This window comes from Pseudochaenichthys georgianus, chromosome 4, assembly GCF_902827115.2.
Source record: "Pseudochaenichthys georgianus chromosome 4, fPseGeo1.2, whole genome shotgun sequence".
In the NCBI taxonomy this organism is placed as follows: Eukaryota; Metazoa; Chordata; class Actinopteri; order Perciformes; family Channichthyidae; genus Pseudochaenichthys; species Pseudochaenichthys georgianus.
This window is the reverse complement of record NC_047506.1, coordinates 7,944,663-7,968,685: the sequence shown is the minus strand read 5'-3', so window position 1 is coordinate 7,968,685 and position 24,023 is coordinate 7,944,663. Positions and strand designations below refer to the sequence as shown.

The 24,023-nt window shown below is 42.7% G+C and overlaps 1 protein-coding gene across 1 annotated transcript in view; it reads left to right on the top strand.

The window, feature by feature from the left end:
* Positions 1-24,023, top strand: part of hcn2b (hyperpolarization activated cyclic nucleotide-gated potassium channel 2b) — a 65,880-nt gene that overhangs the window by 20,567 nt on the left and 21,290 nt on the right. Inside the window, exon 4 of the mRNA XM_034080373.2 lies at positions 9,418-9,636. Coding sequence (XP_033936264.1) covers positions 9,418-9,636 — 219 coding nt within the window. The remainder of the gene's footprint in view (positions 1-9,417; positions 9,637-24,023) is intronic.

The following is a 24,023-nucleotide window of genomic DNA, read 5'->3' as shown; positions in this document are numbered from 1 at the left end:
CTATTGTTGTTGCGTAATATACCGAATCGAGAATTGATTTTGAATTCAAAATCGAGAATACATTTTGATCAAAATGTGACACCAGGTGTAAAAAATAAATAAATCAGGTCTCAATTTCCACTTTTCACACTATGCCGATAAGTCAAATTAATGCATTTATTGTGAGAGTGTTTTATATCAAACCTATGTTGTCCCAGTTTTGAAGTCTAAGTAAGTTCAGTAGACTGGATGATTCCTTCCTCTCACATTTGTCATCTAATTTTGGCACATTAGTGACATTCAGCCTTTAAATAGTCCTCTGAAAACACTTTTTACTGTCACGTGTTATAGTGTGTGTGTGCGTGTGAAGCTGACCGTTGAGCGGACCGACCAAGCAAGGAGGCAGAGAGTTCAAATATAACCCGGTGTGGGCATTTATTACTCCTCGTGGTACATGACACAGCCTCAATATTACTGTCTCATATGACCACAGTCACCAGCAACAAGGATCTCACACACACTAACATGAAAAACAGCACCTAAATACACACAGACTAATCAAACCAACAAGACACAGGTGAGGGGGGAGGAGTCAACACAGGGCACCAGGTGAACAGAATCAACAACAACAGACAAGACGGGAGGGGGAACACTTTTCAAACTAAAACATAGACAGATCGTGACAAATAGTTACATAAATTACATATATTCCCATGCTTCCTGTGCAATGTTTTTAGTGCTATATTATCCGTAACAGAGGCCGAGATCTATGGCCCCAAAGATCACCTCCGTTACAGTGTGTGTGTGTGTGTGTGTGTGTGTGTGTGTGTGTGTGTGTGTGTGTGTGTGTGTGTGTGTGTGTGTGTGTGTGTGTGTGTGTGTGTGTGTGTGTGTGTGTGTGTGTGTGTGTGTGTGTGTGTGTGTGTGTGTGTGTGTGTGTGTGGTCTAGCATTACTATACTTGTGGGGACCTACATCTGTTACATAGTCACGTGTGGGGACTGGCTTCCCTTATGGGGACAAATTGGAGGTTCCCATGAGGGGAATCATTAATTTTAGGGTGAAGACTTGGTTAGGATTAGGATTAGCGTTAGGTTAAGGATAAGGGTTAGGGTTAGGCATGTGTTGGTTATGGTTAAGGTTAGGATAAGTCTCCAGGAAATGCATGTAAGTCAATGTAATGTCCCCTGAAGTGATGTATACTTGGTGTGTGTGTGTGTGTGTGTGTGTGTGTGTCTGTGTCTGTGTCTGTGTCTGTGTCTGTGTCTGTGTCTGTGTGTGTGTGTGTGTGTGTGTGTGTGTGTGTGTGTGTGTGTGTGTGTGTGTGTGTGTGTGTGTGTGTGTGTGTGTGTGTGTGTGTGTGTGTGTGTGTGTGTGTGTGTGTGTGTGTGTCCTGGGGCCTGTACTACGAAGCTGGTTCAACCTAACCTGGATATGTTTGAGTTAGCCGGTTGGCCTAATCCAAAACATACGCGCTCTCGCTAAGCGGTACTACGACGTGGGTTATCAAGTGGATCGCTCAAGCCAGCCGTGTCCTATCTAGTTAGGTGCGCGTTCACATGAAAGGGGTGGTATTTGGAGCATTCGACCAATCACAAACATGGAGAAGCATACTGACAGCGCAGTAAACTATAATATTAGACATATGAAGAAGTTAAACTTTAAACATCCATGACTTAAACACTTTATCCAGGATCAAAGCCACATAGCTGTACCTGCAAGGTGAATACAGCTGGTAACAGAAAAAGTGTTTGAATGCGTACATTAACAGGTTTATGATATCACTGCCCCGTCTCTAAGACACGATCTGACTTTCATTACATTTGTCTCGAGTGTTTCGTCAACTTAAAGGAATGGTCCACTCATTAGATAATTAATCAAAACTTCAGTATTTAGTGAAACGTTATGTTTAAACCATACCCTGAAGAAATCAGCGATATTCCCCGGTAAATAATGATTTTATAGCTCTTTTTTATCAAGACCTGTATATTCCGTCTGGCCGCCGCCATGTTTGCCATTTTCAGTAGTCACGTGATGGTCGTGACGTCATCCATGCGTTCACTTTGTCAACACACGGAAACATGGTGGAGTATTTCAGTTCGGACTCGTCAGCAGAGGAACAAGTTTTGACCAATGTGAAGAGATTGGATGGGGGAATTCAGCCATACATATCAGTATGACAATACGACACCCTCTGTCCTAAGACCCTCACATCGTACAAGGAAAAACTTCCGAAGAAAACCCACAGTTTAAAGGGAACATGGGAGAAACCTCAGGGAGAGCAGCAGAGGAGGGATCCCTCTCCCAGGACGGACAGACGTGCAATAGATGCCGTGTATAAATTGAAAAGATAATACATTTGCAACATAGGTAGTCCAAATGTTTGAAAATGCATGTGTGTATAATGGGAAGATGATATAAGATACTATATGTATGCATGTAGTACCACCCTTGCTAGCGATTCCCTCTCTAGTTTAGCATACTCAGCTTGTCCCTGGCCATAGAATCACGATTTTATGGGGCCGGAAAAACTGGGGGGAAATACACACTAGCCGGTACTACGCTATATGGAAAGGCCACCAAAAACTGTCCTGGCCTGGACGTTAAAACGGGGCTAGCCGCTGCAATGGAAATGCGCTATAACATACCTTATTCTTACTCCGAGCACTACTTCTGCTCCTCCGTCGCTTCACACTTGCAGAGGGCGATTTCTCTACTGGCCGAACTGGTGTCCTGGTCGGTGATGACACCAGAAAGACCGATGGTACTGCATCTCAATTGAGTAATGGTTGTTCTTTAAATCCCATGTTATGTTTGATCATACTCTCAGAGTAGTCGTCCGGAAATGTGAAATGTTCGCTGCATACATGAGCCTGTAAATCTCTCGGTTCGGGCCGGCCACATTTCGCTAGCCACTGCCTCCGAATGTACTTCTTATGCTTACCTTTTGGCAACAGATGGAACCGAGCATTCCGTGGATTGTTCCTATCCGAATTATGGCAATATTTCGCGATACAGTGAGGCATATTTGAAGAGAGAAACTACAGTAAATAACATGGAGATCAATGTGTCTTCGAAAACCAAACGCATGGATTACGTCACGTCCGGGAAATGGCGGCGCCCACAGTGTTGATGTTATTTCGGTATATAATCAGTTTAAAATCACTGATAATGTCATCGGATTAAAAAAAAAAAAAGAGAGACTGGCAGAGACTGGTCTGTTTTATCGGATGATAATTTTTTAAAAATGAGTGTCATGAGCATACCATTCCTTTAATGTGTTGCTTAAAATAATACTTCTGCATACAGTATGTGACACTGTGAGTGTTGCACGGCCAGATACGGCTCAGCTGACTCAGATAAGGAAATATATGATAGATTATGAAGTGATATGCCGCGGACTGTACTTAATGTTACTCTGATCCTGTTACTTATGTTGTGGCAGATATTTAAGTAAGCTTTCTTAACGCTAATGTTATAATAGTCAGATTGCTCTGAAGATGGGAGGTGATATTCTATTAATGTTCACGTTCACACAGTCGGTGATTTTTGCCGGCCGTCTTTCCTGCAACGGCAGCTTTTCCGTATTTTTTTTCTCCTGTAATATGACTTGATCGCTTTAAACTCCGCACACTGAGCTCTGATTGGTCAGCAGGCATTGCCTTCACTGAGTTGAGCTCTTAGCCTGCAACCTAACCTGGTCCCGACCAGGTTAGCCGCTAAGCATAAATTACCATGGAGATCTCGCCTGCTAAAAAGAGAACCAGCTTCGTAGGACCGGAAAGCCGGAGTTTTCCCTGAATTTAGCCGGCTAAGCGAAAATCCTGCTTCGTAGTATACCCCCCAGGTGTGAGATCGCAGGAACAGATGGATCTCACACCCATTGACCCTGGGGGACATCACTGTTGACTCTTTCTCATTCAATCACTAGTTTCATTTCTGGATCCATCTTCTTTTCCCACTCTCACCCTCTACAGACACACATACACACCACTAAACACACATATGTGCATATCTTCTATTTCTATAGGGGCCACAGAGAAACCCACTGCTGTGTGCCAACTCTGTATGTCAGTTCTCACCAAAATGCAGTAAATTAGTCATTGTGTTGCTTTTCGCTAAGTAACCACATATTGGATGTCACTAGGCTCCAGATGTATCCTGCACAGTGTTCAGGCATGCCTGCCCCCGGCATCACTCCGTTTCCTCATCTCACATTTGCAAATATAGACTTGTTAATAGCCAATTTGAAGCTACATTTGGTGTTGCTGTCCATGTTTTCCATTCTCTAGGAACAGGCCTTTTTGATATTGCTTGACAACATTTTTGAATGTAATTATCCCCAAAGGGTTTAATGCATTGAAAAATATATTTGTTTCAAGCCGTTATCTCTCCTCGCCTCTCTTCCTTTCCCCTCGCCGTGCTTACTTCAGTCTTGTCTTTGAAGCCTCAGAGTGATGCGCTTGTTTACGCTCGTGTGCAATTTTCCAAGGGAGATGCCGCGATGCCAGAGAGCACCCCTGGGTGCTGCTCTCCATCTCAGGGTAATCAAGGTCAGAGATCCTCTTCAGAGCGGCTGTAAAGGAGTGACGCAGCGTTAAATGATACTCACCCAGGCTGTCCGCAACACTCTACCTTTCTTTTTGCATCCTCCATGCATTTAAGCTATCTTAGGGTCATTCACTCGCTCAGAGGGCACTTTCATTTGCCTTTCATACCCTCTTTTAACCCTCCTGTTGTGTTCGTTTCCCCCCCCTTGAATGGAGTTCGCCTTCAAATTTGACCGGTCCTGTTTTAACTGTTATTACATTAACACAAAAACCATTAATCATCACCAAATGTAATTGAACACCCTTTCAAACTGTAAATATTGTATCAGACTACTGGTATACATGAACAACTGCAGTAAATATACAAAGAATAGACACTGAACATGTATTGCGTGTGCCAGGTGTGATCCATGTGGGGGGATGGGCACATAAGAGCGGGGAATGTATCAAATTGTTCTGTGTGTGTTTGTGTGTGCCAGGTGTGATTCACATGGGGGGATGGGCACATAAGGGGGGGAAACACATCTAGTGTATGTGTGTATGTTTTATCTGATCCGGATGGTTACTAATTCCTTTTCTTTATGGCGGTCATTTTTGACCGGGAACACCATGGGTGTTGCAAAGTTGACTAAATCATCCAAAATTCAATGAAAGTGGTGATCAGCAATTTTATATGTTCAAATGTCTACTGTGAAGGATATCATGAAGCGATGTAAAACAAAAAAGTTATGATTGATGAAAGTAGTAAATCGGTCAGATTTGACCCGAACACAACAGAAGGGTTAATCATCGGTCTGCCTTTGTGTATATTTGATATGATAATCAAAATAGCCTCCTCCCAAACCCTTTCCCTCCCGTAATGCATTAGGCTCAAACAGTCAATAACAAAATCTGCGACTCATAAAAGATGTGCACTTTGTTGTTTATATAATATAAGCCTGATAATCACTCTCCTGCAGTGAAGTGATCAGGTACCACATCATAATGGTCTTTCATTTAAGTTGATCTCTGTTACGTGAATCACGGGTAGGTCGGTCCTATATGCCTCACTCTGATTGGCTGCTGGATCAGCGGAATTAAAATAAAGCCTCTCTGTTTCTCCTGTTTCAGTCTGAGCTATGTTACTGTCTTCCATATTAGGGCAGCTGAGAGACATTTTCCAGAAGAGGAAGAAGAGTTGCTAGAATTTCATATGCCAATTAGCTATTATCTATGGATGTGCACTGTACTGTACGCACACAATGATCCACAAATAGGCACTTCATGAAAACATCCTGCTGTCAGTGTTAATAAGGATACCCCCATTCTCTAACTGTCGGGCAGGCCTGTCAGCACACACAAGCATACGTGTCATTTGAGATCTGTGTGTGAAGGAGATGTGTGTGAGTTGAGTTGAGCTTCAGAATGAATTTGGTTAGATATAATCAATTTTTAAATAAAAGTAAAATTAAGGGAAGTTTGGTCAATGTTGACTTTATTGAAGAGGGTAGAACTAATCTGAGTGTCTGTGAAACCCCATTTCAAGAAGGACAGTAGTTTTTGTCATATTGAGCCAAGCAGTGATATTCAGTGTAGACACAAGTTCAGAGCTCCCTAGAGGTTTTCTTTGAATTGTAACCTACCGTCTCCCCCTTTTTTTCCCTTCTAATTATCATAACTACAACAACCACCATGTTTCTTTCACTGTCGTGAGATGAGCACAGATGCTTTAGGCTTGTGTCCTTTGTCCTCCGCTTGCATCATCAACCTGACAGATTCTCTGGATGCTCCTGATTGAAAAGGAACAGCAGTCAGGAAACTCCAGTTGTGTCTGAATTCAGAGGATAAGGCCTACAAAGAAAGGTCCCTCCCCTGATCCCACCGGAAGCGTCTGCGCTGCAACGTTTTGAAACGTGCCTGGTGGGTTATGACGCAGGAGGAGGTCGCAGCGTGACTTAGAAAAAGAAAGATTTTATCAGACTACTTGTCTGCATTTCTCATCAAAACGGTCATTTACTTTCAGCAGACACCAAACCATCCTACAACATTTTTTACTCCCTTGGTTTTAAATATTGAATACGAACCCACTGGTTATAAATAATGAATCTTAACAAGGCTAACAAGGTTTTTTACGGCAATTTACATATTCAAATTTCAATGTCAATGTTGTCAAATGTCAGTCCTTTCAAGCAGACCAAACTCCCCCTGTGAGTTTTTCTCTCAGAGACGGACTGCACCCTGTCAAAGAGGTGCTCTGCAACACACACACACACACACACACACACACACACACACACACACACACACACACACACACACACACGCACGCACGCACGCACGCACGCACGCACGCACGCACGCACGCACGCACGCACGCACGCACGCACGCACGCACGCACGCACGCACTCCCTCATCCCTAAATGTATTATGTACAATTAGCTGCTCAGTGAAGACCGGTGGCAGATAAAAATGAACACCAGAGCTAATTTAATTGTGTTCCTCTTTCTTCCCCCCCTTCACGCAGGGTGGTCTCCCTGTAGAGTTTCTTTATTGTGTTACTAAGAAGGCTGTCATTTCCACTAGTAAGAGACGGCTGTGCACATTGTCAGTTTTCATCAGCAATTATCTCAAACCTAAACACACACTGACCAGTTACAGCTGGTCGTGTTTTGTCTCCATCGCTAAGCTGGTTGCCAAGGTAGCTGCCAGGCAACAAGAGCAAATCATCCTAAAAGTTACAGCGCCCTGTCAAGAAGTACAAAACCTCATTAAAACACAACTTTCTGCATGCACAAACAGAGGATAAACAAACAGGTCAGCTGTGGATAGCTGGAACCACGCTAGCTGTTTCTCCATTACCAGCCTTTAAGCTGAGCTAAGCTAACACCACAGATATCGATCTTTTCATTTGACTCTCGGCAAGAATGCAATAAGCACATTTCCCTTAATGTTAAACCATTAAAGAATACATCAACTAAACCTAACTAAAGTACATGTAAACATTCACATCATCCATTATGCATCATCCAGTATCAATTCTGTCTCTTTCAGGTCAAGGTGACACTGTGTATTTGTATGGAAATCAGTGCAGAAACACTGATCTGCTCATTAGGCCTTGAGATCAACAACAACATTTCTAGGAACACAGGAGAGTGGAGCAGATGTATCCCGGTCACACAGCCACACAGGCATGAGTAATGCACCCTCTTGTCATTGATGAGTTGTATTGATACACCCTTTATCTGTACCTAGCTAATGCTGGGTGTTCTTGATGGTACAGTGTGTGCGGCTGCATCTCATCTTTTAAAATGGATAATGAAAGTTCCACTTGCAGTTTTACAGTTTGCATGTTTCCATTCCATCATGTCACAGCATAAGTATGGATGACACATAGGCCGTTTCTCAATGCCGAGTATACCTGCTGCAGAGCCACTATTTCAAGTATACAACGTCATCGAGTGGCGCAGAATGCTGGGCATTTAACAAGCATTTAAACAGTCCTTAGGCGCCACTCGATGACGTAGTATACTTGAAATAGTGGCTCTGCAGCAGGTTTACTCGACATTGAGAAACGGCCATAGACAAGCTAAGAGCTATTCCTTGATTTTTAACTCAGAAGGATCTTTATTTAAATTGTTTCTAGTATTCTTGATATCTTGTTTTACTTTGTACAGAAGATTTTACATTTAGGATGAACCCCAGTGATGCTTAAGACAATATTTTCTGAATCTCTCTCCACTGAATCGCTCTATCTTAATGTGTGTGTGTGTGTGTGTGTGTGTGTCTGTAAGAGAGTAGGACCGAGACACAGATGCAGCCATGTGTTAGAAGGTGTTTATTTCTTTGCCCGGGGTCCTCACATGCTGTTCCACCATCCACCAGTAAAGTTCCAAGCATGCTGATGGCTGACTGGAGGGAGCTCCGGGTCTCTTCACCACCCGGGGGCAGTGGGGATGAGAAACAGACTGAAGCTGGGGTGTTATATTAGAGTTTTGCTTATTATACTGGGCGTAAGGCTTAAGGATGACAGGGAGACAAGGATTGCAGTAACAAGGTAAGTTTAGAAATAACAACAAAGCTAGATATGTATTGATGGTGCTTACAATCTTAAAGGCTTGTCGCGGCTTTTTCTGTCTTTTATCAAAGATTATAAGGCCCAGTTTTATCTCCTTATACATCTAAACCTCTGATCCAGCTGCCAGCTCAAACAGATAGGAAGCTTAGAGTCACACTCACAGAGTTTCTGGTTGCCCTCCTGCCTGAGGCTAAGTGCCTTTAAAATCTCATCATCTTTCCTTCCTGCTCCTGGAATCATCTTGCCAAACACACATTTTCATTTGACGGCGCCTCTTCCCTGTACGTCCCGTTTGACCTCCTCCAAAACAACCTGAATTTGAATCTCAAATGAAATGCAAATGCCCCTGGAAAAACCCAAATCAGATACAAATCCAAGAAGTCAATCAGTGACTGAAGACACCCCAGCTGTTTGAGGAGAGGGTTTGAGGCGCAGTGGTGCCTATGGAGGGCTTTTCAATGAATCTAACACTGGAGAATTAGAGCTGACTGAGTATGTGAGCGCCAATCAAAGGCAGACAGGAGCAGGCAGATGTACAGGCTCCTCATTAACTCTCACTTTTCCCCTTCTCCTTCTGCTCTGGCCAAGACGAGGCGAGGCTGCTCAGTAATAACGATAACGCTCTCCTCCAAACCTGAAAAACATCCCCAGACACAGAGCCAAACACTTCACCAGGAACGTCTTTTTTCTTTAATTAAGTCATCACTTATGCTAACCTGTTTTAAAGGTCAAACTCATTGTATCATGACCGTAACAATATAAAAGTGTGAAACTATTCTCGGAGAACAGTTTCACAAGCTTGCCTCTTTGCAATCTTTCCCTCTCTCCACACAGAATGACACTTGGACCGAGCTCTACTCCTTCGCCCTCTTTAAGGCCATGAGCCACATGCTGTGTATTGGATATGGAAGACAAGCCCCGGAGAGCATGTCCGACATCTGGCTGACCATGCTCAGTATGATCGTGGGAGCCACCTGCTACGCCATGTTCATCGGCCACGCAACCGCACTCATCCAGTCTCTGGACTCCTCCAGACGGCAATACCAGGAAAAGGTAACAATCGTATTTTTTTCTTTTACTGGATGTTTACTGCTTGATTTTATTGGATGGCTTACAGCTAATGTATATAGTGTGGGGCAGATAAGGTGTCAGTTCAAACAAGAAAAAAAGAAAATCACCAACCCTTTGCAGATAGCTGTGTAGTTTTACACAACTATGTCCAGGTTTTGAGATTTCCATATTGAGATTTTAGTGGTTAAATTAACTATGTGTTCAAAGCATTCCATTTTAATTTAAAGGTGGGGTAGGTCATTTTGGAGAAACCAGCTCGAGTACACTAGAATTTGAAAATAGACAGCCGGAAAAAATCTGACACTTCCTTACAGAGCCCCTCCTCCAACACACACATGACCAATGAGGGCGCGAGATAAGTTTGTGCACTGATGGAAGGCTGACAGGCAGGTAGGCCATCCAGTTATTTTAGCCGGGCCGGCTCAAATAACTGGTCGTGCTTTTTACAGTACTACGGCTTCCACAGATGAATTTTTTTTATGGATTTTTTGTCAAAGTATTCATTGCTATCGGGATGCTAAGAGCATTCCATGGAATATAACAAAAAGTGTATCTCGAGCCGGTTTCTCAAACGTACCTACCCCACCTTTAAAGGAATAGATCAACAATTTCTGAATTTCGCTTTTCTGGTCAGTGATGAGAAGATCAATACCACTAATGTATTATGTATAGATTTATTATGTATTATGTATAGTGAATACATGCATTAAGAAGTTCTTCCAGGCCAGCTGTTTCCCTCTGCTTCAGGTCTTGATGCAGAACATAATCTGTTCTGTACCGATTTTTGTTTATTATTTGAAAGACATACAAGAGTGAGATTTTCATTATCATATTCAACATCTGAAGAGGGAAAATGAGTGTACATCCTAAACTATTTATTTTGAATCCAGCAGCGACACCACTTTTCAGAAATCATGTACTGATAAATCCACACACTGGGCTGTGTTGTAGAAAACCTTCCAACAGAGAAATAATCCTTATGAAACCTGGACTGTGTGTCTGTGGATTATCGGGGGTTACTGGGAACATTTATTTGGAAAGAGATGTTCCTTTTGATAGTTTGGAGCACCACAGCTGTATTGAGGTGGTGTCAGAGGTCTCAGAAAAAGATATCTCAAAAATGAAATGTTTTTGCCACATGAGCCACATGAACCAACTTTTTGAAGTAAGTACATTTGCTAGGGTTATGGAGAAAAAGAAAACTGGAAAAATGAGGGATGTATTTTCCATGGTCTATTTATAAATCAATGTTGAAATGAATCAGGGGTAAACTACGTTACGTTCGCAAACGATCCGATTCTTTTGAACGGCTCTTTGGTACGAAAGAAGGGAACCGAGTCGTACTTGGTGAGAGCCGTTCTTTTTATCGTTGGTTCACTGCCTGCCATAAATCCACTCGCCTTTACAGGAACTCGCTTTCCTGAATGCAAATGTTCCATAGATGATGGCATAACGCATGCTGCTTGAGTAGTTGCAATAAATTGCATTACAAAACTCAACAGAAACATGTATTTTTCATAAACATTGCCCCCTTAATCTGGATAATCTGTATACATTCCTGTGCTAATAACTAGTTTTTATTTCGACCTCTAAAAGCTGTGTGGATTTTGGATTATCCAAACAGATCAGGAACAATTTAAGGTGCACTTTAAATATATTTTATAATGCTTTTAGAAACGAGGTCCCTGACATGCTGTATGGTTTTTAAACCTGACACACTCAAACAATGATAGTGCCTTTTAAATCAGTAGCCTCAGCATGCCCTGCCCAAAAAAACATCTTTCAAATCCACTTCTGAAAATCCACTCTCAAAGACTTTCGTTATGTAATTGCCTTCTGATCTTGACAAGTTTAACCGTGTTTTGTTTCCCTTGGCAACTTATAACAGTCTAATTTCATGTTCCTCTTTTGATCCTGTTTTCCATTTTGAGATCTCCATTGTGATTCCTTCTTCATTATTTTGTCTTTTATATCATTCTTGTCTTCAAGCTTTCCTTTTCTGAATGTTTTAATATTTTTTTAACAGTTACTGTACATCACATGCTTGTGGGATTTGCAGTTATATCAAGGTTTTACATCAAGACAAGAAGTTATTAGTGTCATATTGATTCTAAAGGACTTCTGGGCAGATATTCATAACATATGTTTGCTTTACAACTCATGACAATAAGTCCTAAAAGAATACTTCTTGTTTTCTTCTTCTTTTTTTGTCCAGAGTAGTCCTACAAATGTCATGCAGTCTTCACCAACTGTGGTCCGTAACTTGGTTGGATGAACTTTAAAAAGTTTTAAAATGATACTGTAATTGGTTTCTAAATGGACTTGACATTAATGCTGTAACTCTGATTGACCTCGACTAAAAATAAAAATAGAGTTAAACGGTAAATAAGCTGCTGAGCCTCAGTGTAGTCTCTGTTTTAAGTCAGTTATGTGTATCTGTACTCTGTCAGTGGTGTGACGTCTGCAGCCATCAGTCTCATTCTGCTCTTCTTCCATGATGCACAGCAGAGAAATAATGATCAGAGTGGCAACATAACATCCCTCTGCCGTCCCCCATGACTGTTTGTTCATCATTACCCAATGATGTGAACCATGCTGCTCTGCAATAAGCAGCGCCATCAGATGACAGACTGGAGACAGAGTTATGGGCTGAAACTAGCCTCTCCAACAAGATAGATTCTTTGTTTAAGATAATGTAAATCATAGCGATTTGTATTCACATAACACAGAGTAAACAGTTGGCGTCATGCTCGGCGTTGAGACAGAATGTCATGTCTCCAGCACTAAGCGTCCTGTCCTGTATTAGAGGTGTGGATTATTTACTGAGTTAAACAAAGCATGCTGGTGTGTTACTGCCTTATCAGAATGGATTATGGTGTTTGGTTAGGGCATGTATAGCAGCTCTAGAAATAGAAACATAAATAGAGACACACAGATCTGGAGATAAGGGGGGGGGTGTTAATGAGAACGACTACAGTGTTTAATTTATAGGACTGAAAGAGACTCGCCCCTTCAACCATTTAGTGTTTCAGTTGTTAATCCATTACTTATTGCAAATTATTTTACCTGCTTATCCATTCCCTTAAGGTAATTATATACATTTGTTTGTCCATTATCCATTAAACAAATAGTCATTTACTTTTGTGAGATGAAGCTAATTATTGCATCTGTTTATCCATTACTTTTAGGAAATCCTTTCACATTTTCTTTTAGCTCTTTGTTCAATTTGATTATCTATTGCTTATGGCTATCTTTTTCAGATGCATCTGATACTTTTTGCTCACTATTTAAGATATATATTTCATTCGTTTAATCATGACGTTTCACTATTTTACTTTGAATTCCTTATTTTAAGCGAATTATTTTCTAATTATCACTGGCTTTAATTTACTTCCTTTTAGCTAATGAATTTGTTTATTTATTACTTTTAACTAATAATCTTCCCTTGATCCCTTTCTTTTAGCTAATAATTCTTCATGAATTGGTCCATTACTTATGGCTAATTGTTTAATTTGTAATCATCCCTTTTTGCTCAATATAACACTAACTATGTAATGCTGTATCCACTGCATTTAGATTATTTGATTATTACTTTAGCTATATGTTTTTTTCTCTTTTTAAAACAAATCAGATCATCATTTCTGTTTCTTTTTAAAATTACCAAGTGTTACGGTAGAGCGAAGGAAGCAGGACCCAAATGCAGATTAAACTGATGATACCTTTATTTCAAGGATAACGAATAGAACTTGGACAGACAGAACACTCACCGGTGACCCAGGTCATGACACAAGACGAACCGACACTGAACACTGGGAGACAGGGGAATTTAAACACAGGGTAACTAGACACAGGTGGGAACAATCAGGGGTGGGGCTGACACTGATGAGCACAGGAGACACACAAGGAGTGACAGGTGAAAACAATCAGGAAATTAGACACACCAGGGAAACTAACGACGGGAGGAAAAACACAGGGAAAAGGACCAGACAATATACCAAGAGGAAAACATGACGGGGAGAACAGCAAAACACCCAAACCAAGACATAGAAAACGTGACATAACACAATAATCGTAACAGAACCCCCCCCCTCAAGGGACGGATTCCAGACGTCCCTAAAATACCAAAACAGTCCCATAAACGTCCAAAGAACAATGTCCAGTAGGGTGGGTGGAGGGGGACCGGGGGAGGGACATAAAACTAGGGCCACCAGGGTGGGTGGAGGGGGTCAGGAGGACGGGTTTGGGCTGACAACCCAGGAGCACCGCGGAGAACCCGGAAGGGATCTCGGGCGGACGGCCCGGGGGCAAGGTAGAAGCCGAGAAGGGGGACTCGGGCGGACGGCCCGGGGGCAAGACAGAGTCCAAGGTGGGGGTTATGGAGGGGCGAAGGCCACCGCGGCCGGGAAAGTCAGGGGGCCGGGCTCGAGGGCGAAGGCCGTGACTCTCAGGGGCCCGGGATCGAGGGTGAAGGCCGTGGCTCTCAGGGGGCCGGGATCGAGGGTGAAGACTCCGGCTCTCAGAGGGCCGGGCTCTCAGAGGGCCGGGCTCTCAGAGGGCCGGGCTCGAGGGCGAAGACCGGACAGCTCCGGAGGCCGGGCAGGACCCGGTGTCGGCCGGACAGGTGATGGACATGGGGCTGGCAGGGCCCCCGGTAGAACCTCCAACGGCACGGGATATAGGGTTGGCAGGACCCCCGGCAGGGGAGTAGACGGCGGGACCTCCAACGACACAGGACACAGGGTTTGCAGGACCCCCGGCAGGGGAGTAGACGGCGGGACCTCCAACGAGACAGGAGAAAGGGTTGGCAGGACCCCCGGCAGGGGAGCAGACGGCGGGACCTCCAACGAGACCGGAACTAGGGTTGGCAGGACCCCCGGCAGGGGAGTGGACGGCGGGACCTCCAACGAGAAAGGAGAAGGAGCTGGCAGGCCCCCCGGCAGGAGAGTAGACGGCGGGACCTCCAACAAGACAGGACATGAAGCTGGCAGGACCCCCGGCAGGAGAGTAGACGGCGGGACCTCCAACGAGACAGGACAAAGGGTTGGCAGGACCCCCGGCAGGAGAGTAGTCGGCGGGGCCTCCAACGGGACAGACATACGATTGGCAGGACCTCCGGCAGAGGAGTAGTCGACGGAGCCCCCAACGGGACAGGACCCGGAGTAGGGACCCGAGAGGAGACTCGAGAGGGGAACCAAGGGGGAACTCGAGAGGGGACTCGAGAGGGGACTCGAGAGGAGACTCGAGAGGAGACTCGAGAGGGGAACCAAGGGGGAACTCGAGGGGGAACTCGAGAGGGGACTCGAGAGGGGACTGGAGAGGGGACTGGAGAGGGGACTGGAGAGGGGACTGGAGAGGGGACTGGAGAGGGGACTCGAGAGGGGACTGGAGAGGGGACTGGAGAGGGGACTCGAGAGGGGACTGGAGAGGGAACTCCAGAGGGGACTGGAGAGGGGACTCGAGAGGGGACTGGAGAGGGAACTCCAGAGGGTACTGGAGATGGGACTGTGGCAGCTGGGGCCAGAGCTGGGTCTGGAAACATGGCTGCGGGGGCCGGAATTGAAGCCAGAATCATGGCTGTAAGTTCCGGTTCTGGAGCCGGAAACCTGGCTGTAAGGTCCGGAGCGGAAGCCTGGACCCTGGCTGTGTAAGCCAGGTAATCCAGTATGGACGCAAAGCTGCGTGGGCCGGTACTGGAGCATTGAGGCATGGCTGCTAGCTTGGCTTTGCGCCTCCTTCTCTTAGCAGCCGCCTGTGGCATCAAAAAAGCTGAATCCGCTGGGTCCATCTTTGGTCGGTTCGTAATGTTACGGTAGAGCGAAGGAAGCAGGACCCAAATGCAGATTAAACTGATGATACCTTTATTTCAAGGATAACGAATAGAACTTGGACAGACAGAACACTCACCGGTGACCCAGGTCATGACACAAGACGAACCGACACTGAACACTGGGAGACAGGGGAATTTAAACACAGGGTAACTAGACACAGGTGGGAACAATCAGGGGTGGGGCTGACACTGATGAGCACAGGAGACACACAAGGAGTGACAGGTGAAAACAATCAGGAAATTAGACACACCAGGGAAACTAACGACAGGAGGAAAAACACAGGGAAAAGGACCAGACAATATACCAAGAGGAAAACATGACGGGGAGAACAGCAAAACACCCAAACCAAGACATAGAAAACGTGACATAACACAATAATCGTAACACCAAGCCTCTCTAAACTCTATACATGGTTACAAATACCATGGTTTGGCATCTTCGTTCTTAAAGAAAATCATTTAAACATGATCTGGCTGGAGTTAAGGAGAGGTCACATTCACTGACATGAAGTTGTAGACGTGTTTCTCCACAAACAGTATTACTACAGTGAGGTGGTGACAGCAGCTCAGTGTTCTCTTGTCCCGCCCCTCCTTTACGTTGAGGTGACTGCTGCTGCCTTCATCCCGTGTTTCTCCACATCAATCCTCCTACCCCCCCCAGCCCTCCAGCCCTGCCCTGCTCCCATTCACCCTTGACTATTTGGCAATACACCATCTGCCACCGGCACTGGACACGGACAGAGGGCATTAGCTATTATGTAACTGATCTCCCGCTCCTCCTCCCCATCACTTCCTCCCCTTCAGGAGCCATAGAGCGGCATGTTCGAGTTATAGTGAGAGGAGTGAGATGTGTCCCCCGGGGCCTCGGGTGATGAACACTGGGCAGTGACACATACAGTAAAACAGTGACCTGAGGAACTGCTCACTTTATAACCTGGATGACCACTAATGCCTGGCTTGGGCTACCTGGATCTTGGACACTTATCAAATATCTAATTACATTCCTGGTTCACTACCTTGCTTTTTCTTCTTTCTTCTCATTGTCAGATATGGTTGGAAGCTCCAGAAATGGTTAGTGCACCTTGAGTTAAGATTCTTTTCTGGGTGGCCACTCTCTCCATAGTCAATGAGGTAGTTTCAGAGAGAGAATATCCAATGGTATGATATCGAGGGAGTTATAGGCTTTCCTCTCCCTCTTCTGACTTACTGAAACTTTGATTCAACCAGAAATATCCCTCAAATTTTAAATAATTACATTTTCATCACTCATTCAAAGACCTTTGATCAGGCCAATATAGTATATGTTCAAAAATAAAGCCTATAAAGGAGCATTTGCCCGTCATTGATTGCACATACTATGTATACAGAAACTCTTTGTTTCCTTGTTTGTATGTTTATATGTGTACGTTTTCCTGCGCTCCTAATTTATTGAGTTTATGTATAATTCGTATTTCAGCTGGGGTTTAAAAACATGTAGGACACACACACACACACACACATACCATGTATACATCATTTCAGGGGACATTACATTGACTTACATGCAATTCCTGGAGACTTATCCTAACCTTAACCATAACCAACACATGCCTAACCCTTACCCTTACCCTAATCCTAAACCTAACCAAGTCTTCACCCTAAAATTAATTATTCCCCTCATGGGGATCTCCAATTTGTCCTCATAAGGGAGGCGAGTCCCCACACGTGACTGTGTAAACAGATGTAGGTCCCCACAAGTATAGTAATGCTAGGCCACACACACACACACACACACACACACACACGCACACACGCACGCACGCACGCACGCACGCACGCGCGCGCGCACGCACGCACACACACACACACACACACACACACACACACACACACACACACACACACACACACACACACACACACATAGGACTTGTCACATCCTGAGCCCTGATGCTCAGTGACATGGCACATTGATGGGAAGGCCAATTCAATTTCTCCCTTCCCTCTGTGGCAGCTTACAGTGACAGCCATGCCTCACGATGGTAGCCACCAACTCGGGGCTTTATGTCCCATAAAAAAACTTCTGTGCTGCCCCTTAACTTAGTCCACAGGCGGAGAGGAACAGATTGGATTTCAGAAATGTAATGCAATGGTAGTGTTACACAAGTACTGCAAGCGGATCTAAGTCTTAACTTCATTCCCCAACCACAAAATCTGATTTTACAAAATGGACACTGTATTATAAAGACAGTTGGATGTTATGTGTGTCTAACATGTATTTATTTTAGGTTTTAAACGAAATAAGTGTAATATAGCGAATGTTTGAAGTTCAGCTTCCTAAATGTGCCAACTTTGAGGGTAAATATTCATAGTAGAAGTGAGTATATTGCTATACATTTGAGAATTGGTTTATAGATTAGGTTATTTGTATTAGAGTTTGTTTGTGGGTTATTCAGTGTGACTCAGAGCATCATAATGAACGGTTCAGGAGATCAGACCCCTCATCTCTCGCCCATGTTCCCTTTTAGATCATGGCCATGTGCTAACACAGCATGCATTATGGATTCCCACAATATATATTTTCTTCTTTTTATTCAATTTCCAGCCAAACATAATTTGTTGTATTTAATTCAGCTTCACTACAACTGTGTCATACTCCACATGTTGTAGCTTAAAAGTAGTAAGAGCAGATTTTATTTATTTTTTGCAACATGAGGGCTTTTGACACCCTCTCCCATTTAACTGACTTTGAGTGACATGGTCTCCTTGCTAAAACTAATGCTGAGAAAATCTGAAAGTCAATAAGACTCAGCTCCTTCAGCAACCACTTTTAAAATAGTGGGTTATATATATATATATATATATATATAACCCACTATTTTATATATATATATAACCCACTATTTTAAAAGTTATAGTTAACTATAACTCGATTAAATAAGCTGTATTAATAATAATAATAATAATAATCCTTATATTTATTATAGCGCTTTTATCAAAGACTCTCAAAGCGCTTTACAAATACACATTACACATACATGTAATGGTCATCTACTGTGGACAATACCCACAGGAGCAAATTCGGGTGAAGTGTCTTGCCCAAGGACATAACAGCCTGACGCAGTGGGGTGGGAGCGGGTTTCGAACTGGAAACCCACGCCCCCTTGATCTGATGATCAAACGCACAGACCACTGCGCCACCCATCCCGCCTTAATAAATAAGGCTCGATTAAATAAGCTGTATTCTCTGGACGGTGGCTGCATCTTTAATTGTTACTGACACACGGCAAATGGGAAGGAATTTGTGTCTTTTTTTCTACTTGGTGAGTTAGGGAGACACACATTTTGGGAATCCCCTCTCATGTCCTTACCTTTTTATTTAAAAAGAAAGTTCCGTTTTTCTGTATAATGTCTTAACCTTCAAGATGTGTAAAAAATGTGTAAACATGATTAAAGATGAAACCAAGTAAGGGTTCGTTTTGCGCTGCCATGACTGTTCGTTCTAAATAAACCATGGACAAAGGCAATTCATTAAGACTGAATGAGATGAGATTAAAATTGGTTTACGTAAGAAGGAAGAGGATGCCGTTAATTGTTTTGCAGATGTAATTTAATGATGTGGTTCATTAAAGTAAGTGATACACTAGGATTTTCATTTTGTCATGTAAGAGGCAATGCGGTTCTGTTTGCATGTGTCTTCATTGTGTAATACATATATAGATCACAATGGAGAACAGTAAGATACTTGGCAATTATTAGGCAAAAGTGTTTAAAAGAGATAGGGAAATGGAAAGAGTGTGAGGAATGTGAACTTAAAGCGGAAAGAGAAGGATTAAAGGAGATGGAATGGATTTATAGTTGTTTAATTAAAAAGAAATTACGTTTCCCTGAAAATAAGGACGTATATCACTCTCTTTCACTAATGAGGCAACTCTTACATAAAAGCAAGTTTTCTCTCCCACTGCTTTATATTATGTAGGATAATCCTACTGTATGGAAACAAAATTAATGCTGCCCTACCATGACAGCCAGTGTGTCCTGTAGAAAGGATAATGTGATTTACCGTGACACCAAAGGCACCAGGGTCAAGCCTTCATTTGCTCCTCTAACCCATATGTCACCTTACCGTGTGACACAATATCATTTCCTGTACAGAGAGCCACCCTATAGTATGTACGTGTCATTGACTGTTACAAGCAAGGTCACTGTCATACAGGGTGTGTCCATTAATCCTGATTGGCTGTACTCACAGGCAGGAATGATTTGCCTCTCTAGAAAAGATTTATTTTATATCTGCTTATATTGTCCATCCAGGGACTTAACGAGATACAGATATGTGCCAAATTGAAGTAAAAAAAATAACAAGCAATTGACAGAGTGTACAAGTCTTTAAATTGGTTTTAAAACATGTTTGAATTTATTTCATATTGCCCAATCCTAGGTAAAGCATGTTGACTGTCATCTAAACTGAATCTGTATGGGAAAAGTGTATCTGACTGATTTCAACAGCAACGTTTTATTTTGTCATATTTTCTTCGTAGATGTTTTTCTTCAGTCGAGGTTACAAAAGTATAAACTGACAGCTGTGATAGCTATAACTTCAAAGCAGGAAGGTAAAGGAATGATTACTCTGCTGATTAATATTGCCAAACCACAGGTGGGCTGTAAACAACGACGGCTTTTCTTGACAGGGGGCAATCAATTTATTTAGTCTTTTACTTCCACTGACAGTAATTGGTACTGCATGACTGTTTGAGCACTGCGTATCAAACCTTAACATTTGAACTCTGTCAGTGTTTCCCCTAGGATGGAGTCATAGCAGCGGTGCTAAGGCACGTGGGCCGAGCATAATGTGAGCATGGAGCGTGTGGAATTTTTTTAATGCGCCACGCCAATTTGTTTCTATGTGTCTGCCAGCACAAGAAAGGCTCTTGAGACCTAGTACCAGGGCCGGTTCAAGACAATTTGCTGCCCTAGGCGAGATTTTATATATAAAGAATAAATGAAAAATCTCTACAAAAGATACACAACAAAAACAGAAACTTATTGACATAGGTAATATACGTCAAAATGGCTTCAAATGTATTCAGTATTGTATGAACATGTTTTGGACGTTACGTTACATCTTCTAGGGGGGGTCCGGGGTTATGCCCCCCGGAAGGATTTTTTTGAACATTTTAAAGTCAAATGCTTCAATCTGGTGCACTTTGAGCACACAATTACTAGAGACCTGATCTAGGGGGTACAACTCTAAAACACCCATATGAAAAAGATCGGTTTACATTTTAATAATCAAATAAGTATATGAACATAACCAATAACCTACCATAGCCAATAACAAATAAATGTAACTTATTTTATTTTTGTTGTTCTTTCATATCTTATTTTACCTAGTTAACATTTATTTATTCATGCATATTTTTTTAGCTCTCCAACTTTAAACTATTTTTGGTTTACTGCCCTATAGTATACATTGGAATGATTTCAAACCTGTTTTTATTTATCCTAATAATTATAAAGGAGTGCCTTGGAAATATGTGTTTACATAATTTGTGGTCAAAACGTTTGAGACCCACTGAGATAACTTAGACTAAAATAAACTATTTAAACACTCAGAGAGTCCCTTACCTCACTGAGCCTCTCAGTCTGACAGGAGAGCTCTCCTCCACCCTGGTTGTAGAAACATCTACTTCTTATATCCATTAGCGCAGCTAGCACCAGATTCTAATAACAACAGCGCCGGTACCGGTGCGCCCTCTCTCTCTCTCTCTCTCTCTCTCTCTCCCTCGCTCCCACGCTCGCACTTTGGCTGTGAGCTGGGGGCGCCTGATAAGCCATTATCCCCACTTTCATCACTGACAGCGCCCATCAGGGCAAATGAAAAGTGTAACCCGGGGTGAAAAGGGTGTTACATTTACTTGATTATGATTGTTGTTACATCAAGGCCGAAAATTAGGATGAGCGCCAGAGCTACCAGCGCCAGAGCTACCAGCGCAGCGCCCCCCAGATCTGGCGCCCTAGGCGACCGCCTATGCCAAAAATCGGCCCTGCCAAGTACATGTGGCAACGTCTCACGATTTAGCAAAAATACACCTTTATTGAACATACAGTTAAATCCACATAACAAACAATCAAAAATGAAAAAGGGTCGCCACTTATTATTATTTTAATATAAAAAAAAGAATAATACATTTTTTTTTTGGGTACCTGGCTGGTGCCCCCTAGCAGCGGCGCGCATATTTCAGCAGCGGCGCTGCACCGCCACTATTTGTATATAGGGGAAACACTGAGAAGATTTGAGCTGTGTTTTGTGTCTTTCGGTGCGGTGCTGAACAGACTTTGTTCTCCTTTGACCCCTGATTGAAACCTACCACTTATCCAATTGACAGTTTATCCCCCGGAGGGATGACTCACACTGCTTAACACACACACATGTACACTTGGGAGCGAGACAGACCTTACGTAACACTTTAAAGTTGCTCCAACAACAGAACCACGTTGAGACACAGTATTGATCGCTGTTAAAAAACAGATTTGTGTCCATAAACAGCTCATTTAATGATCAACAAAAGCAATGGTTTTCGGATCCAGACATATGTTAAGCAGCAATCCTCAATTAAGCCTGACACTGGCTGGTCAGCCAGTGGAACAGGTAAACGAGACTAAATTGCTTAGCATTGTTCTTGATTCTGGTTTACGGTGGACAAAGCAAATTGACAGTATCGTAACTAAAATGGGAAGGAGCATAGCTGTGGCGAGAAAATTTACAAAGTATGTAACACCAACCAATTTGAAACAAGTAATTCAGTCTCTGGTTTTGTCACATCTTGAGTACTGTCCGGTCATATGGTCATCAGCAGCAAAAACACATTTACAGAAATTACAAATAGCTCAAAACAAGGCTGCCAGACTAGCTCTCCACTGTTCGAAGCGCACTCATATTGGAGTTATGCATAGAAACCTATCATGGATTCCAGTTGAGAAACGTCTGCAATCTCGTGTTATCACTTTTCTAAAAAATTTCCAATTTAGCAAAAAACCACTGTATTTTTATGATCAAATAGTTTACACAAGAGATGAGCATGACCATAAGACTAGACAAGCTACATCGGGCCATCTACTGGCACCTAAACCCAGGACAAATCTTCTGAAATCTTCTGTGTCTTATAAAGCTATAAAGGAATGGGACTCATTGCCAAACTACCTTACTGAAATAGAGTCCAGAGCCTCTTTCAAGAAGAGATTGAAGGGCCATCTACTAATGACCATGTACCCTTGTGAGCTGTGAACCCTAATTTAATTTGATCGCATGTTGTTGATGATATTGGTGATGTTTTTAATGTTGTTAATGATGTCAGGACTTATGTCCTAAATGTTGCTGTATTATTGTTGTATTATTGTTGTATTGTTTTAAGTGTCGGACCCCAGGAAGAGTAGCTTTTGTCGCGAGCAAAAGCTAATGGGGATACTTAATAAACATAAACATTTAATCATATTTTTCCTGCTTGTATGTTGTATACTTGTGAGTCTGATTCTGATATAAAAAGGAAGTTCACAGCACTAGTTAAGTTTGGATTAGATCAGCGATCAGATTTGACTTATTGTCATTGAATAAAGTACAAGTACAGAGACAATGAAATCCAGTTAGCTTAGCATCAAACCAGAAATGCAAAACAGCAGTTAAGCGCATCGTATAGTGTGATTTAAGTTAAATAGTATGACATGTATAAAAAAGCCAAAGGGGTTGTCTTGTTGAATTGTTGTTCTAAAACAGAAACCATCTGTCCATTTCTCCCCTCAGGGTGTTGATGTTTTGCACGTAGCATATATATTTACATTGGCCCCATCTTCCCGGTATAAATAAAGCTTAGCAAAGGGGCGTTGGTGTACAGTGAATGTGACGATTCATTCCCCAATTCACACAGTGCCATGCAATTCCACCTCTCAGCAGAAGCTGTACAGTAGATCCAGCTGCTATTTTCACAGGGAATCCAGGCATGAAATGTGTTATGGAGCGGCATAATGAGTTGAGGGAAGTGGACACTCAGGGTGCATGTGATGCAGATAAACATAACGGTGGCGAATATGTGATGGCTTGAATCATATGGGCGAGCAGACACGATGCGCTGCTGCCAGCCAACCTCCATATACCGCTCTTTTTTTTCTATCCACATTGTAACATATTTATCAACTCCAACATACATAACAAACATCTTGCTTTCTCAGTATAGTAACCCGAGTACACAAATGCCCAATGTTCTATTCAATTATTTACCTATGTCTTTTTCACTCAATTTACCAGATCATGGGTGAGTTGTTTCATATATTTAACTCATGAAAACACATAACAATAGTATGTATTTTCCATTTCAAAGCCTGATAATATGAACTGTATGTTCGGCCCTTCAAAATAAAACATTTAGTCACACCAAAGTTTGTGGATAGGATGTACAATAGCAGTGTCTTCCTTCTCTGAACACAGTAGAGCGTGATGAATCCTCGAGGGATATACAGCGCTGTCATGTTTCTTTGACAGCTTCATCACAGTTTTCCTCACATAGCT